Source organism: Balaenoptera borealis (assembly GCF_965194805.1).
Source record: "Balaenoptera borealis genome assembly, chromosome: 16".
NCBI lineage: Eukaryota > Metazoa > Chordata > Mammalia > Artiodactyla > Balaenopteridae > Balaenoptera > Balaenoptera borealis.
This window is the reverse complement of record NC_138872.1, coordinates 75,131,669-75,150,270: the sequence shown is the minus strand read 5'-3', so window position 1 is coordinate 75,150,270 and position 18,602 is coordinate 75,131,669. Positions and strand designations below refer to the sequence as shown.

The following is an 18,602-nucleotide window of genomic DNA, read 5'->3' as shown; positions in this document are numbered from 1 at the left end:
TCGATTCCAAGTTTTGGGAAAAACATAATTTGATTCACCCTGTTTGGGATCTGTGCTCACTCCTGGTTCAGTTGACTGAGATAAGAGTTGGGCCCACATAGTGCTTTTCCAAGCAAGGGGTCAGCTGCTTCTCTCAGAGGGACCAAAGGCTGCAGGAAATGACTGACAGTGAAGTGGCTGCTGTCCTGGTGTAACTGGTACAGCTGCCCCGGTAGAGGGCAGTGTCCTGTGTCCGTAGGTGTGATTGGGGTGAGCTTCCTGGAGAAACGTGCAGGGCAAAGGAGCATTATTCATTGAGCCCCTGCTCTCTGCACTGAGCTCATTGCATATCTTTTCACAGCGATACTCCACAGAGACTTCACTGGGATCCAAGAGGGTCCATTAACTTCACACAAGTACAGTTTCCCATGGCAGCACCCATGTTCATCAAACTAGGTCCGTTCAACTCTGAACACTCACCTTTCCAGTGAGTCCCACTGCTGCCGCACCATGTGGGTACCAAGAGGAGTCAAAAGTCTGGACATTAAGGTCAAAGTCAAGCTCAAGATCTGGAGGAACAGACGAGGATCTAACATTGAGGTCTACAGTTGAGCTCAGGAGAATCCCCCCAAAGAGCTTCCTGGCGGCCCCAGTGGAGTTTCACGGGGCCTCCTGTATGAGACATCTATTTCGTCCAGGAAAGCATCTGAACAGCATTTCTGGCGTTTGGCAGTCTGGGGGCTTGCCGGCTCCTTCACGAAGCCATTTCTGAAGAGTGCAGTGAAGCAGAAAGGCTAAAATGAAGGGCTTTGCAGTTGGCTGGATCCTGACCTCTACTCTGTGATTCATGCCAGGTCGCAAGCTCTCCGCGGGCTTCAGCTGGAGAGGTCCTACCTCCTTCACACGACCATGGATGTTTTCAAGTGAGAGAGTGCATGAAATGTGCTTTGCATTTATGCTTGAGATGTAGTAATTACTCGATAAATGGCTGCGATAATCATAGTAATAATAACAACTTAGTTGCTTGAACGCAGGAAGTATGTCGTGTGTTTCTTTACCCCCTACAGCACCAGTAAAGTGCCTTAGAGGTGGCTTCTTCTCCTCCTCCCCTCCTTCAAGTGAGATACAATTGACATGTAACATTGTATAAGTTTACAGTATACAGCATGTTGATTTGATCTCTGTATTGCAATAAGATAGCAACCACCATAGCATTAGCTAACGCCCCTAACAGGTCACATAATTATCATTTCTTTTTGTGATGAGAATATTTAAGATCTACTCTCTTGGCAACTTTGAAGTATATAAATACAGTATTTATTTTTAAATATTTTATTTATTTAGGCTGCATGGGGTCATAGTTGTGGCACGGAGGATCTTTTAGTTGCGGCATGGAGGCTCTTAGTTGTGGCATGTATGTGGGATCTAGTTCCCCGAACCCAGGCCCCCTGCATTGGGAATGCAGAGTCTTACCCACTGGACCACCAGGGAAGTCCAGTATTTTTTTTTAAATAAATTTACTTATTAATTTATTTATTTTTGGCTGCGTTGGGTCTTCGTTGCTGCGCGCAGGCTTTCTCTAGTTGAGACGAGCGGGGGCTACTCTTCATTGCAGTGCGCAGGCCTCTCACTGCGGTGGCCTCTCCCGTTGCGGAGCACGGGCTCCAGGCGCACGGGCTTCAGTAGCTGTGGCTCGCGGGCTCCAGAACGCAGGCCCAGCAGTTGTGGCACACAGGCCCAGCCGCTCCGTGGCATGTGCGATCCTCCGGGACCAGGGGTCAAACCTGTGTCCCCTGCATGGGCAGGCGGACTCCCAACCACTGCGCCACCAGGGAAGCCCCAAGTCCAGTATTCTTAACGATAATCACAGTGCTGTGCATTAGATCCCCAGAACTTTTTATCTTCTAACTGCAACTTTAGACCCTTTGACCAACATCTCCCCAATTCCTCCATCCCCCAGCCTCTGGTAACCACCAATCTACTCTCTGTTTCTATGAGTTTGACTGTTTTAGATTCCACATATAAGAGAGTTCTACAGTATTTGTCTTTCTCTGACTCGTTCCACTCAGCATAACGCCCTCAAGGTCCATCTGTGTTGTTGCCAATGGCAGGATTTCCTTTTCTCATGGCTGAGTAATATTCCGTGTGTATGTATCACATGACTGTCGCTTCTTTCTCCCTCCCGCAGAACACCAGCCATGATTGGCTGCTCGTTTGTGGTCAACAGGAAGTTCTTTGGTGAAATTGGTCTTCTGGACCCTGGGATGGACGTGTACGGAGGAGAAAATATCGAACTTGGAATCAAGGTTTGTGACATGGCATCCTTTCCTCTTAGTCTGTCTGTGTTTGTGAGCAGAACTGCCTGGTCATTTTTGATGTGTCTTTAAAGCTTCTTTAGCTGGTGAATGACAGAATCATTCACCCCACTTCTGTTCCTAAAGATGTTCCAGCAGAGTTGTCACCCCTCCTCAGACGGGGGCAGACCTGGGCTTCCCCCCTCGAAAGGTTGAACAATTTGTCCAAGCCTGGGCGACCCAATCTGGACATTAGCTAGAGAATTTGGTTCCCACTCCCATCCAGTTTCACTCTCTCCTTAAATTTTTCTTAAAATTAAATCATCTTCTTAAATTAGAATTTGCATGCTACATATTTTGACAATTCATGTACATCATAGAATCATAAGATGCCAGAGGAGAGAAGGACCATGTTCTGTGGGACTCTCCCATTTCTCAGAAATGCTTCTAAGGGGGATAATGGGAAGGGGGAAGAGGAAGAAGACGCAGAATGGGCCTCTTGCTGGCCCCCCATTCAGATCAGCTCCACTGCTGGATATTTTAGACACTGGGTATTGCTTAAGATTCTGTTTGAAAGATGAAGTTCACCATAAAAAAAAAAGTTGGACAAATTGATGCATTCCAACCTCTTCACTTTAGAGTTAAGATAAATGAACCCGAATGAGGGGTGGGAGTGGGGGACATCTGGTAACCACTTAACTGGTACATCCTCCTCCATACCGCAAAGAGTGGGGTCCTGGGGGATGATGCCCAGCTGGGGTCTCTGTGTCCCCACTCCTCCCTGTCCTGAGCTTGTGCATTCCTGAGCCCCTGGGAAGTAGGCTTGTTGGAAACGACTCAGGACACAACTGTAAGGTTTAAGTTTCTTGAATTGCTTCCTCCTTCCGTTGCTGGAATCTCCTTCTTGTTCTACCAGGCAAGTACCCAGTGCAGCACCCCTAGCTTCAGTCAAAGCCTGCTCTCTGTGTCAGATTTCACTCGTTTTCCCTAACGGCTCAGGACCTTGAAGACACTGCGTCGCCCCCTCCTCTACACTTGAGCCCCCTTCGTGGAATGGAAGGCTTCATGTCCTCATGATGTAATGAATGTCCAGGCTGCAGAAGCAAAGAGGGTGGTGGAGACCTTCCCTGGATCCTAAAATCACTCCCTTTTGGAGACTGCAGACTCTTCCTGTGTTTTCAGTGCCAGGCTGGGTTCTTTCCTAAGTGGAATTTGCATAAGATTTCTTTGAAAGCCGAGCAATTAAGAAGCCCATGAATATGTTATCGTAGCTAATATACTTGGCCTTTACCCATTTGAAATTTAAGTGAAGGAAAAGATTTGGGCCCAGCATGTCGCACTTGGCCTGTAACTTCAGTTTCTGCCCTGCTCCCGTCTCCTTATCCCTCCTCACGCTGCTCTTTTCCTTAGCTCTCATCCGCTTCCGGCATGCCAAGGAATTGCCTTATTTATTACGCGTCTTGTATTTCTCCGCCTTTACTAACTAGCTGGATTGCAAGCTTTACGGGGCACAGACCTCTGTGGTGCTCACCTTTGCATCCCAAGCATGTAGAACCATGCTTCACACATGGCTCAATAGGTATCTGTTAGATTGATGACTGAATGCCTGTTAGGACCCAACATGCGTAGAAGCAGTGACATCATGGAGACAAGCCCGATGGTGACATGGGAGGTGATAACTTGTCCGGGTACTTATTTGTGGAAGGAAGGAGCTGAAGGCAGCCCTGCATTGAGATGGTTAAGCTTTTTAAATTTTTTAGAAATTTTATGATAGTTCATAAAATTGTACGTATATTTGTATATAATATGTATACAATTATTAAAATTTATAATAATTTTGTAAATTATTAGTTTTAATAATTTGATACTTTTATTAAGGGAGATTTGAATGTCTCTCTATGCTGTGAGAAGGAACCCAGTGGAGGGTAAGACGTCACCAACAGAGGGGAGAACAGGATGAGGGAAGGAGCACTGTCCCTACGGAGGCAGGGGCACAGGTGGAGGGGTTATGGGGACAGGAGGGCCCCCAGATTCGGTTGCCGTGGCAGCCTGCGCTCTGGGGAGAGCAGAGGTGGTGACAGCGGAACCCACTGCTGAGGCTTGCTGGGATGTTGGTCTCCCCATGCTTGCAAAGCAAAGGTCTGGGTGCCAGGCTCTCCCAGGCTCCGTGTTGATGGCAGTGACAGTTCTTCGTGGCCACCCGATCCCTGCAGGAGGGGAGGGGCTTGTCAGTCTCGGCCCTGCAGCAGCGCAGCCCCTGTGCCAGGAGCTGAGGGCCCGTGAGTTCCGCTCTGCACCTCCACGTGGCAGGCTGCAGCGATGGGGCCCAGAGCCTGCTCTCTGACTCGTCTTCTCTGGGGTAGCTCCGTGCCCGGCTGTTCTCCACGCGTCTTTATGGAAGCATCCGATGGATGGGGCTCGGATCCCACCCTCATGCAATCACTTGCCTCTTATCCCGGGCACGTCCGGCGTCCACGCTGGACATTCGGGAAGGTTTATGCCTCTTACTTCCCATAGGCCATGTCATCCCATGACCTATGAGCTGACTCTCCACAGAAGCCTTGGTTTTCTGCTGATTCTCAAAGCAGGAATTGACTGCTGTTGGTACCCTAAGGGCCAAGGCCTGGGTCCGGGGTCCACGTAGCCACCGTCTGCACAGTCGTCTGTGTTCTTAAGGTGTGGTCCCTGACCAGCACATCCACGTCACCTGGCACTTGTTACAAATGCAGGTTCTCGGGCCCCATCCTACACTTACACTCTGGGGTGGCTTCCAGCCACCTGTGTTTTAATAAGCTTTCCAGATGATTCTGTTGCACACCCAAGTTTGAGAGCCCCTGGTCTACACCCGACCTTAGCCGGCTTCCTGGCAAATACGTCTCCATTCTCAGAAAGGGGCCCGGGTGAGAGTCCACATGCTTCAAGGCCCACCTTGAAAAATAAATTATTAAGAAAGCCATCCCTGCTGCTTGAAAAAAATCAGAGCTTATGTAATATATGTACACATATATAATTATATAAAGTGTACACACATACATTATATAAATTAACCTATAATAACCTATAAGAAATGACATAAAATTCTGTGCTTTAGTTAAGTGGGGAAATTTTAATATGAGACCACATCTTTGTAATTTCTTTGACTAAGAAATAGGTCCATCTGTGATCTAACTATTCTTTAACATTTTTCATTACTTTTTAATTCCATCCTCAGTAATTAAAGAATAGGAAGAATAGAAAGTCACTGTGGTTCAGGGAAAAAAAAAACAGTAGGGTTTACTCTAGGGCTATTGTTTGGATGAAAGGCAAGCTTGCCCGTGACCAAAACAGTCGATACAGTGGAGGGAAAAAAAAGCTTTCCAGGGCTGAGAAAATAAATGAGATCAGAAATTGAAAGGTTTCATATTGTTCTGAGTAACATTAATCAGAAACTATTAACGAGGCATGTTATAGTAACATGTCTAAATGGTAAGAGGAAAAAAAATTCTCCGAGGAGAAAAGACCAGATAGATTACTTTTAAGTGGTATAAAATCAGATGGCTTCAGGTTTCTCCAATATATCCGTCTGCTTTGGGAAGAAAAGGCACTGTCTTATTCTGACCTCTCATATAAGAGCGTGACATACACCACTACTGAATCCTGTCTGGGAGCTATTCTGAAAGGAAGACAGTAGAAAGATGCTGTCAGATCCTCAAGCCATCAGAAAAGGTCTTAGCTCACCATGCATCTCAAGAACTGAATAAAAGGCAGAATTCCTATGTGTGTACATTGTTGTTGAAAATATTGTTGAGACCAACATTTGAAGGACTGCCTCCTTCAAAGGGCTTAGAAATTATGGGCTGTCTGGGGTGGCCTAAGTCCCAGGGCTCCAGATGAACATGGAATTTCCCGCTCCCACTCTTTGCCCCATCTCTTGTTCTTTTTTTTTCTTTTTCTTTTTCTTTTTTTTTTTTGCTCCCGATCTTGTGTCTTGTCTCTGACAAGCTGGTGGTATAATTCAGTGTGAGTCCAAAGGCCTCATAATCAGGGGGGCTGATGGCATATACAGTCCTGGTCTGACTCTGAAAGTTCAAGAATCAGGAGTACTGATGTCTGAGAGTGAAGATGGATAACTCAGCCCAAGTAGAAACATGAAACATCTCTGACAAGTGCTGTTGACTGATGCTCTGATCCCCACCCCGGCCACTCCTCTGTCCATGGGCTTTGGGACTCATCATCCAGCATCCATGTTAACCATGAAGGATCCTCCCTGCCCTCAGGCCCCTGACATCAAAATCCCCAATGTCCAGAAGCCTCTTGTGACCTTTGCCTTCCATTTGGAACTCTTGGGCTTAAGTCTGCTCTATCTATTGGATGTTGTGATTTGGATAATGGTCATTCCCGGAGGTGACCAGACCATCAGTTCTGTCTCGTTTTCCTAATCCTTAGATTATATGAGTCTTTGGTTCTTCCTTCCCTATTGGCGTTGGTCATCTCTGGCTATGGGAAGGTCTTCATAGTGCAGGGTTAGAGTATACCTGTGATAAAATTCAGAGCGAAAGCCCCTGGTCTTGTGTAGATAGAATAGGCTTTGGGATTTCACCGACTGGTCTTTAATCTGGATGCATATATTTCAGGTGGCCAACAGTTCAGATGAATGCTTTTGGATATAACGGGGAGCCTTCTCTGCTCTAGCAGACGTTTTCACTGGGGAGACCACAGTAGACAGACATGGTCTCTATCTCCATGAAATTTATAGTCAGGCAGAAAAACCATTCATTTAACAAGTAATTACCAATGGGATGAGTGTGAAAAGATAGGACAAGGGGAGAATAGAGAAGATAACAAGGAAATACAAGCTGCTCTAGGGAGTTGGGAAGCACCTCCCTAAGGAAACGATGTTGAAGACTTGAAAAATATGTTGAATTTAGATAGGCCAAGAAGGTGTGGAAGTGGAGTATAAGAGTAAAAAGAATATTCCAGGCAGTTTTGGTTGTATGAGATGATTAATTTGTAGAGATCTGTTAGACAGCATGGTACTTATAGTTAACAATGCATTGCATACTTCAAGTGTTGCTAAGACGGTAGATCTTATGTTCTTTTCCAAAAAGGTTTGTTTGTTTGTTTATCTATTGAGATATAATTGACATACATCACTGTGTAAGTTTAAGGTGCACAGTAATAATAAGTAAAGAGTGGAGGAGGAAACGTTTGGAAGTGATGTGTATGCTTATAGCATAGATTGTGGTGATGGTTTCCCAGGGGTATACTTATCTCCAAACTCATCAAGTTGTATACGTTAAATATGTACAGCTTTTTAATGTCAATCATGCCTCAATAGACTGGTTTTAAAAAGAAAAAGGATATTTCAGGCAGAGAGAAAAGCATGTGCAAACGTTTGGAATCCTGAGAAGGAAATATATTCTGGGAATTGCGAGGTGTACCAGGTGGCTGGAGCAGGTAAAGGGAGAGGGAAATATGTTAGATATAGTGGCAGCCATCTAGTGGCGTTAGGTTACGCAAGACTTGTAAACAAGAATTTGGCTTTCTCTTAAGGACCACTGTGGACATTTTGAAAGAAAAAGAAAAAGACATATGCTACATAAGAGACATATATCTGTGTGTGTATGTGTATCTATACATAGTCCCATGTTTTACCCATAACCCAGATCCTCTGGAGGCATTTAAGGGGAGCGAGGTTATCAGAATTTTTTTTTTTTTTAATAAGAGGATCATTATGACTGCCATGTGGAGAATGGATGATAAAGCTGGATGGACTCGGGAGGGGCAGTGAGAGAGGCTGGACTATGGTTGGGGCAGTGGGAGAGAAATGGACACATTCAGAAGGCAGAATAGACAGGATCTGAGGATTGAGTGTCCAGAGAGGATGAAGGGAAGCGGGAGTCAAGGCTGACTCTCAAGTTACTAGCTTGAACAATTGGGAGTTGCTGGTGCTGTTCTCTGAGATGAGAAGCACCGTTGGAGGATGTCTGGGACAAGGCAGAAGCTGATGCTTTCTGTCTGAGATGTGAGTCTGAAGTTCCTGACACTGTCCAGTTCATCCAGTAGGCAGTTGGTTGTGTGGAGATTAAGCTAAGGGTAGAGGACAAAGCTTGAGATAGACTTGAGCATCTTTGGTACCTAGAGCATATTTGAAGTTGCCAGAGGCAACAGGTTGCATAGAGAAATGAGAAGAGGGGATAAGACAGAAGTCCAGAAAAAAAGCAACATTTAAGGTGTGGAAGGAGTAGCTGGAAAGGAAACTGAGAAGAAGGGACCCAGAATAAGAGTAAAACCAAGAGAGAGTGGATTTGTGGCAGCTGAGAGAAGAGTGTGTATCCATACCCAAAGCAGGCATGGAGAGGAAGGGATGGATCCGGGCACCGTTCAGGAGACATCATGATGAACAGGAGCTGGTGGATGATTGAACATAAGGGATGAATGAGAGGGGAGTGTGGGGTAGCTCCCAGGTTTCTGAGCAACCGGGTGGATTCATTTAGAGAACACTGGCAGAGAAGAAGGTCTGTAGGTGGGAATTCGAGAAGTTCCATTTTAGAAACATTGAGTTTGAGGAGTAACAGTCCTCTGTGACCTGGCAGTGAGATGTTGAGGGAACACAGGCGTAGGATGGGGTCCCAACCAAGAGTAGGAATTGGGACGAGGTTCCAGGAGAAGTATGGGGTGTTCACCGTGCCACTCTGGGGTCCACTGGACAGTGGGGCTCAGGGCTTAGGCTGACTTATCTCTAAAGTGTATTGCCACCCTCTTAAATAAGAAAAGCTGAAAAAACACACATATGCATATACACACCCTGCCCCCCAAACAAGCCTTCCTCAAGAGACTTTCCCAAGGACAGCCAGCAACATGATGTCAGTTTGTAGAATAAAATTGTTTCCGTAGAGTTTCTAAACTCTTTAATGATAATTTTGTACCGGCTGGGAATTCCACCTCAAGTGGATGAAGGTTTAGATGATACTGCCTCTTGTTACTTTTTTTTTCCCTCAAAACAAATTGGAGAATGAAGAATTGTCATTACATTTTATGTTAATTTCTTTTATTTTTATTCAACACTTTATTATGGAAAAGTTGAAACATACACAAAAATAGAACAGTCTAATGAATCCAAATGTACAAATCATTCAGCTTCAACAAATAGCAACATTTTGCTGTGTGTTTTCCAGTTGCCGCCTCGCAGCTTTTAAAAAGCAAATCCCTAGACATCATATCATTCTGCCTATAAAAACTCTAGAGTGCATTTCTAATATATAAAGACTTTTTTAAAGCGTAGGCTCAAAATAAATTTACACATAGTAAAATCCATTACCAGTTCATGTTTCTCAAAAATGTTTCTCAAAATTCTGTGAGATTTTCTCAGCAACAAAAACAACAACAAATGCGATTTGTAGACCTTTCAAACAAAGTCTACAAATTGCATTTGGTTGATATGCCTCTTTTCAATTTTTTTAATTTTTAATTGAAGTATAGTTGATTTACAATATTGTGTTAGTTTCATGTGTATAGCAAAGTGACTCAGTTATATATATTTTCAGGTTCTTTTCCATTATAGGTTATTACAAGATATTGAATAGAGTTCCCTGTGCTATACAGTAAATCCTTGGTGTTTATCTATAATATATAGTGGTGTGTGTCTGTTAATCCCATACTGCTAATTTATCCCTCCCCACCCAGATTCCTCTTAAGTATCTTTTAGTCTAAACATTTCCCCTCACCTTTACTATTCTCACGTCATTCATTTATTGAAGACGCCAAACCATCTGTCTTGTAAAATTTTGCACAATCTGGACTTGACAGATTGATTCCACTTAATGTCTTCAACATGTTCCTCTAATCTCCATTTTCTCTAAGCCGTATTAGATCTAGAAGGTTGATTAGACTCAGTTTCCTTCTTTCTAGCCCTTCCTTCTTTCCCACAAGAACACTTTAGGTGATGCTGTAAACTTCCTATCGCATCACATTAGGAGATGCGTACCATCTGGTTGTCTGGATTTTAGTGATGTTAAGATTCAACAGTGGGTCCATGTGTTTTCAGACTGATTTGTCCATTATAAAATTCTCCACTCAACCTTTCACCTAATGGTTTTAGCAGCCACTAATGATCATCGCCCAGATCCATTGTTTCATCAGGGCTTACGAAATGGTGATTTTTAAATTTTACATTCATCCTGCATCTCTAAGCCATAATTCTACTAAAAATGAACTTAAACTCATCAACTATTTGGATACTCTGAAATATAGGTGAAATAGGAAAGGCTGGATAAATGCTTGATTCTTTCCTTTTATTTAAACAGTTTTAGAATATTGATTTGGTGCCATAGCAACCTCCAAAGGTGACCAATAGGCTCTTTTCCAGTAGTGTTATTTTTTTTTAATATATTTTATGTTTCTAAATCCATTACAGACAGTCATTATTCATTTTTTGCCCATTCTGTATCTGTTTGGTTTTCTTTTTTTTTTTTTTTTTTTGGCTGTGTTAGGTCCTCGTTTCTGTGTGAGGGCTTTCTCCGGTTGTGGCAAGCGGGGGCCACTCCTCATCGCGGTGCGCGGGCCTCTCACTGTCGCGGCCCCTCCTGCTGCAGAGCACAGGCTCCAGACGCGCAGGCTCAGCAGTTGTGGCTCACGGGCCTAGCTGCTCCGTGGCACGTGGGATCCTCCCAGACCAGGGCTCGAACCCGTGTCCCCTGCACCAGCAGGCAGACCCTCAACCACTGCGCCACCAGGGAAGCCCTGTATGTGTTTTTATTAAAGTCTTATTTAATACAGTAAAATGCAGATTTTCAGTCTTCAGTCTAATGGGTTTCACAGTTACATACATCCCAATAATCACCTCCCCAAACATGATATTGAACATTTCCTTTGCCTGAGAAAGTCCCTCGTTGCCACTTTCCTATCTTTTCTCTCTACTCCCCTATACCACCCGCTCCAGGCAACCATTTTCTGATTTTTATCACCATAGGTTAGTTGTGTCTGTTCTAGAACTTCCCATAAATGGAATCAAACCTTATATACTCTAATCTTTTAAGTAATTAATGTTTTTGAGATTCCTCCATGTTGTTTTATTTCTGAGAAGTACTCCATTGTGTGAAAATATGATCATTTGTATATTCATTTTTTTGCTGAAGGATAGTTGGGTTCTTTCCAATTTAGGACTGTTATGAACATGCATGTTAAAGTCTTTTTTGGACATATGTTTAGATTTTATTGGGTACATACATAAAAATTTAGTAGCTAGAATGTAGTGAAGATGTATGTTTCACTTTTTAAGAAATGGTCAAACAAGTGTCTAAAGTGTTTGTACCATTTTCCCCTCACACCACTATTGCATGAGAGGTCCAGGTGTCCACATCTTTGCCAGTATTTGGTATTTTCAGTATTTATTTTAACGAATCCAGTAGGTTTAAAGTGGTACCTCGCTGTGGTTTCCATTTACATTTCCTTGATAGCTGATGATGTTGAGCATCTCTTGTGCCTATGGATAATTTGCACATCTTCTTTTGCCCATTTTTAGACATTGTGTTGTTTTATTTTTATTGTTTATTTGTAGGGATTCATTATATGTGTTCTGGGTATGATCTTTTTTTCAGATATACATACTGTGAATATTTTTCTCTAGTCTGTGGCTTGTTTATTCATTTTCCACTATATTTTCTTCTGAAAGCTTTATGGTTCTAGCTTTTACCTTTAGGTCTATGATCCATAAAACTCTGAAGAAAACAAAAGAGAATATCTTGAGGTAGGCAATACTTTTTGGACTGGGTACAAAAAACATTAACAATTTTGTAACAAAATGATGAATTGGATTTAATCAAAATTTAAAATTTCAGCTCATCAAAGCATAACCTTTAAAAATGTATAGGCAAGCCACACACTGGGAGAAGTATTTACAGTGCCTATATCTGAAAAAGGAATCTTATCCAGATTATATATAACACAACCTAAAAGTCAAGACTAAAAAATGGCAAAACACCTGAACAGCCACTTCGCAGAGCTTCCTTGCTTTCTGGCCCAAGAGGTTCCAGACTTGTCCCACATATTTCATGTCCCAAACCTGGAATCAGCCATTGCTCTAAGGACCCCTGATTCCTTCTAGTGGGAAATTAGAGACCCAAGTCTTGTCAGTGAAGGTGCTCGCTGCTACTGGATTGTTATCTTGTCTGAGACTTTTCACAGAAGCTGGGCGATACTGATTTTTTTAGAAAGAGAAATGTAAGTCGTTCTTTCATACTAATATTTCCAATTCAAATTTGTGATTACAGGATTTTTACTTCTTTGATTTTATACTTATCTTTCACTGAAAGCCTTATTATAATATACATAGAATAAGTCTTATTCTTATTGACATAATTTCTTATTTGCTTTATTCTACTGTATATATTATATATGTATATATATATATTCAAATGCCAGCTAACAAGTTGACTGAATGAAATTCAGTGTTTCTTTGTGGTTTATTTTTTCCTTAGAATGTATTCCACTCGTCATGTGTGGTCAATGCTCTGTGTCTTAAAGGTATTTGAAATCATTTTTCTCTCTGTGGTTATGCCACCTCCTTGATATAGGATGTTAGAGCCAAATGACAATGAACAACAAAATTTACTTTTCTAAAAAATTTTGTTGAGGTTACAAGTCAGTTGACAACTTATTTGACCTGAAGTTTTGGCTATTTTTTAAGACTATTTTTTTTAAGAGCAGTTTTAGGTTCACAGCAAAATTGACAGCACAGTAGAGAGATTTCCCCACAGATACATAGCCTCTCCCATTATAACATCCCTGACCAGAGTGGTACACTTGTTACAGTAGATGAACCTACACTGACACATCCTAATCACCCAAAGTCCATAGTTTACGTTATGGTTCACTCTTGGTGTTGTACATTTTACGGGTTTGGACAATGACAGGTATCCATCACTGTAGTGTCACACAGAGTATTTTCACTGCCCTAAAATTTTACTGTGCTCAACCTATTCATCCCTCCCACCCACCCCCAACCCCTGACAACCACTGATCTTTTTACTGTCTCCATAGTTTTGCATTTTCTAAAATGTCTATTTGTAATTGTACAGTATGTAGCCTTTTCAGATTGGCTTCGTTCACATAGTAACTCGCACTTAAAGTTCCCCCATGTCTTTTCGTGACTTGATTGCCCATTTCTTTTTAGTGCTGAGTAATATTCCGTTGTTTGGATGTACCACAGTTTACTTATCCATTCCCCTACTAAAGGATATCTTGATTGCTTCCAAGATTTGGAAATTATGAACAAAACTGCTATACATGCCTGTGTGTAATTTTGGCAACACTGTATAATCATAGCAGTGTGGGCCAAGCCCTCTGTTTTCAGGCTGATTTCTACCCAGCACCCTCTCAGGCTTTTGGTTCTGTGATGTCCAGCAACCCACACTGCCAGAGGAGCTGCAAGTCTGGACTGCATCTTCACGTGGATTCATTTTGTGTATAAATCTGTCCCAGCCCACCTTCACTGTGGCGAGCTCATGTATCTGATTCACCGGGGGCTCTAGTATTGTTATTGTTGTTAGAGTATTGGAAAAAAAAAAAATTCAAGAACTGCCAAGCATAAAAAAAAATACTCCCCCCTCCCCCTCCCCTGCAAAAAAGCATCATATTGATTGTCAAAGCTAAATTAAATCATTGCATACCAAAGCTAAACCAGGGACTTGGCTGGTGGCACAGTGGTTAAGACTCCACACTCCCAATGCAGGGGGCCCAGGTTCGATCCCTGGTCCGGGAACTAGATCCCACACACATGCCACAACTAAGAGTTCGCATGCCACAACTAAGGAGCCGGCAAGCCGCAACTAAGGAACACACCTGCCACAACTAAGAGCCAGCACAACCAAATAAATAAATAAATAAACAAAGCTAAACCAGAGAGGAGAAATTACCCATATAGGGGTAAAGACAGGGCCCCAAAAATTCTGAAAGCGGGCAGAGAATGTCAAGAAACACCTACACCATCATCAATAAGTAGAGGGACACCAGGGAGAAGAGAAGGGAGGCCCTGGTGAGAACCCACAGGCTTGACCTTCTCTATAACCTTCACTGTTGCAGTACTTTTTTGCACCACAGTTAGTCTGTATTCAGTTAGTCTGTACTCGGTGCTTAAGAAGAAATTCAGACATTTCCCACAAATGCTATGACGTTTAAATGGGAGAGAGAAACACTTAAAAATAGTATCTGCTGTTGGTTGGCACTAACATTGTGCCAGACACTGTGCCCATAGGCACTTTACAAACATTAGATTATTCAGTCCCCATGAGAATCCTGTGAATTAGTCATTATCGATCCCATTTTACAGATGACACTGGGATTGTTAGGAGCCAAGTAATTTGTCCAAGATCTTACAGCTGATAAATAGAAGAGCCAGAAGTCAACCCCAATTTGTCTGACTCTAAAGCTCTCTGAGGTTTTCACTCACCTATTGCATAGAATATTTATTCATCCAGAGCACTGCATCCCTCCACCCTGTGAATGGAGGTGACAACACTGCTGATTATGTAATGATGTCATCATATGGTAGGTGCTCAAGATGTTGATTGTATATAATACATATCATAAAGTACTTCCCTTTGCAATAGATTCAGTGCTCATAATTCCTGTGTAGACACACAGATAGATACGACGCCCATCCATCTCTATCATGTAATACATTGTCTCATATATAGAGAACTGTAGTTATGCAGTAAACAAAAACGTGTTTCAAACAGCATGAAAGTGGATTTCCTCATCCATAAATTGTGTGATATTTATGTGTAAGTTATAGTTTGAGAAACGGAACCGCAATGTTGATATTTTTATAAATGGTGTCTAATGTATTTCTATTAAGGGGAGATATATTTGCCATGCTGAAATGTATTATCATAATAGCCAAGCCATCTACTCTACCACTGGAAAATACTGTGGTATTCCATCTGGAATTTCACTTGCCTGCTCCCAGACTGCCAGATCTGCTGTCAATTATTGTAGGCATCTGTGAGTTATTTTATAGGAAGCATCCATCTATTTTTACAACTCTGAAAAGTCTGTCACTCTCATTCATCTCCCTGGGAATAAAGCAATAATTTGATTCTCTATAAATGTGAACCTGAATTTACATCCTCTCCAGTTAAGACGGTAGTGACGTGGGTGGTCTATAGCTCTGGGTTTCTGGGGCAGGAGGCTGGAAGGTAGCATCCTTGCCTGGTGTGTTTGTTGCCATTTTCCACTATTTCTACACAAAGGGGGGTGGGAATCAACCTGTCCCTATTCTACAATATTTAGGGCGTAATTGTCTTGTTCCCTGTACCACGTAGGCTTGTGGAATGCCGTGCCACAAAGAACAGCCACCAAGATCCTGCGCCACTCCATTCAGCCCAGGATCCAGTAGTTGGGTGGATGTCTGCAAACATGGGCCTTGGGCACTGTGATGTGCTCAGCTTTCAGGAAAACTGCCACTGCAAAGTTTTTAGGGCTTCAACAGGAAAACAGTTGAATGACTGGGGGCCTCTCAGATATTTGCTGTCGTGCAGAGAGCCGCTTGGACAAACCCAGGTTATCCATCCTTGGCATCCCATCTTTTGGCCCATTGAAGGAGAGCTTGCCTGAGAAACGTCAGTGTTTTATCCCCTCTTCCCTTGCTAAGGTGCCAAGGAGGGAGCCATCCTTAGTCAGCTGCCTGGGGTCCTATGGAACCAAGGCTGTTTGGGCCTAGAAATCTGATGCTTCCAGGGCCAGGGAAGTGGGCAGTGGGAAGAGAGCTTGAATAATCACTAAAATGAGAACATAAGGGGCATGAGGAGGAATCGGGGCTGGAGTGGGTAGCCAGAGAATTGGAGAGCTGGGAAGACCAGAGGGAGAAATGATGGACCGGGCAAGCAATGTGGAGAGAAATCCTGGAGGAGTACCTGAGACAGGTGGGTTCCAGTGCCCTGGGCTGGCTGCACTTAAAGGCCCTCAGAATAGGGCAACCCTTCACTCAGCTGCAGTCCCCACTGCGGGAGCCGGATTCAAGCATGAAAGCACCTCTGACATCTCTTTATCATGTTCTGAATATGGAAAGTTTGTGCTGGAGACTCTTCCCAGATGGAACCATTTGTCCTTAAAGGTCATTTCCTAAGTATTACATACCAGCCTAGCTCAGCAAGGAAACTCTTTGTTTATGCTAATGGCCTTTATTTTTGCGGAAGCTCTTATTTAAGCCAGTTAGTTTTGGGGAAAGAAGTCTAAGTGGACATAATGGTGAGTGGATTTGCCGAAGGTTACCCTCAGCTTTGAAGCCGCCATTCGTCCACGTGCAAAATGCCACGTAGGGGCACATCTTCCAGGGACAGCCACGCATAGCCACTGTCTGCTTCACCGAGCATGAAACGGCACCTCGTTTGACTATTTTGTAATTAATCCCCCCCGCCCCCCACTTTGGAAAATCTAAAAGGGAAATATATTGTGCATTTGACAACGCCATAAATTTTAAAGTACTCACGCTTGGAAATACATCTATATGTTTGCTCTATGTGGCAGAAATGGGAGGCATTAAAACCTCACATATTTTTCCTGACTGGCATTTAGAGTCTTTTTTAACCTTTTGGTGACACATTGAAATTCCACTCCTCCTACAAGAACAACCATGTAGGAAATTACAAAGGTCCATTCTATTGATGCAAAGAGGCCAAAAGAATGTGCAGATTTCAGTGAAAGGCTATCATTTTCTTTTTAAAATGTTTTTTACCTCCACTGATGCTCATACCAAGTTCTCCTGTTTTGCTCACCCAGAAAATCAGCCAGTCCTTTGGGCTTAGAATGGTTATGGCAAATTTGGGGCTCTTTTTGGAAAGTTATCAAAGAAAAATTAGCCCAGAGGCAAGATGCTCAGTCTTCTTAAAGAACTGGCAGCTATGACAAACTCTAGTAAAGCTGTTAAGAAGAGATCTGTATCCAGGCAGGAAAGTGGGAGGCACAACTTCTTAAGATCCAGATGATGGAAGAGTTGGATGGGCTTCAGGGAGTTGGTTGATGTTCCAGTTCTATTTGCATAGAAAATAGCCCCAGGGAATTCCCTGGTGGTTCAGTGGTTAGGACTCCCCTGCAGGGGGTCCAGGTTCAATCCCTGGTCGAGGAACTAAGATCCCGCAAGCCATGTGGCAGAGCCAAAAAAATAAGGAAAGTAGCCCCAAAATGAATGGCTTAAAATAATAACCATCATTTCATTCTCTCTCCTGTGAGTGGGGAATTCAGACAGGGCACCACGTGTTGTGAGATGAATTATGCCCCCCTTCCCCAAGAGATGTTGAAGTCCTAACTTCGGTACCTGGGACTGTGGCCTTGTTTGGAAATAAGGTCTCTGCAGATGTAATCAAGGTAAAATGGGGTCATTAGGGCCAGCCCTAATCCGGTATGACCAGTGTTCTGATAAGAAGAGGGAAAGACACAGACACATAGTGAGAACATCTTGTAACAACAGAAGCAGATATTGGAGCGATGCAGCTGCAAGCCAAGGAATGCCAAGGAACACAGAGAACTGATGGCCGCCGCCCCAGAAGCTTGGAAGAGGCAAGGAAGGATTCAGAGAGAGCATGGTCCTACCAGTACCTTGGTGGACTTCCAGCCTCCAGAACTATGAGAAAATACATTTCTGTTTTCAGCCCCCCAGTTTGAGGTCTTCATCACAGCAGTCCAAAGAAACTAATACATGTATCGTGGGGATGGTTTGTCTCTGGTCCACGATGCCTGGGGCCTTAGCTAGAAAGACTTAAAGGATGGGAGTTGGAACCATCTAGAATATTCAAGCACATGTCTGGCAGCTGGTGCTGGCTTTTAACTGTCTCCTGAGCTTGGCTCTCAGGTAGGACACCTCCACATGGCTCTCCAGGTAGTCTCCCAGGTGGGCTGGTTTGGGCACCTTCTCAGCATGATGAGACTAAGCATCTCAAAAGAGCCAAATGGAAGTTGCATCACCTTTTATGACCTTGCCACCCAAGTCACCCAGTGTCATGTCTACTGTAGTCACAATTCAGGGGAAGCCTGGGGTTCAAAAGGAGGTGACATAGATCCCACTTCTGGACGGGCAGAATCACATTACAAAAGAGCATGTGGAATGGAAGAGATGGTTACGGCAATTTTTTGGAAAATACAATCTACACATTGGAGAATGTTTTCCACCTCATCTTGGGTGGATTAGACATCCGCCATCCAATGGCAGGGGGCTGAGATAGTCTCTGCATTCTCTCCTCCCTCCCTTCCCCTGTTGACTCTGCCATCTCCTTTATGGGTTGCCCCTGCTGCCACGTCTGGTTCTTGCAACCTTGGTCTGGTCTTACACCCTAGAAGGAGTTACATTTAGTCCAA

The 18,602-nt window shown here is 43.4% G+C and overlaps 1 protein-coding gene across 2 annotated transcripts in view; it reads left to right on the top strand.

Moving 5' to 3' along the window:
• Positions 1–18,602, top strand: part of GALNT17 (polypeptide N-acetylgalactosaminyltransferase 17) — a 467,376-nt gene that overhangs the window by 344,299 nt on the left and 104,475 nt on the right. For both annotated transcript variants that reach the window (XM_082358584.1, XM_082358585.1), the window contains exon 6: positions 2,168–2,285. In XM_082358584.1, coding sequence (XP_082214710.1) covers positions 2,168–2,285 — 118 coding nt within the window. The remainder of the gene's footprint in view (positions 1–2,167; positions 2,286–18,602) is intronic.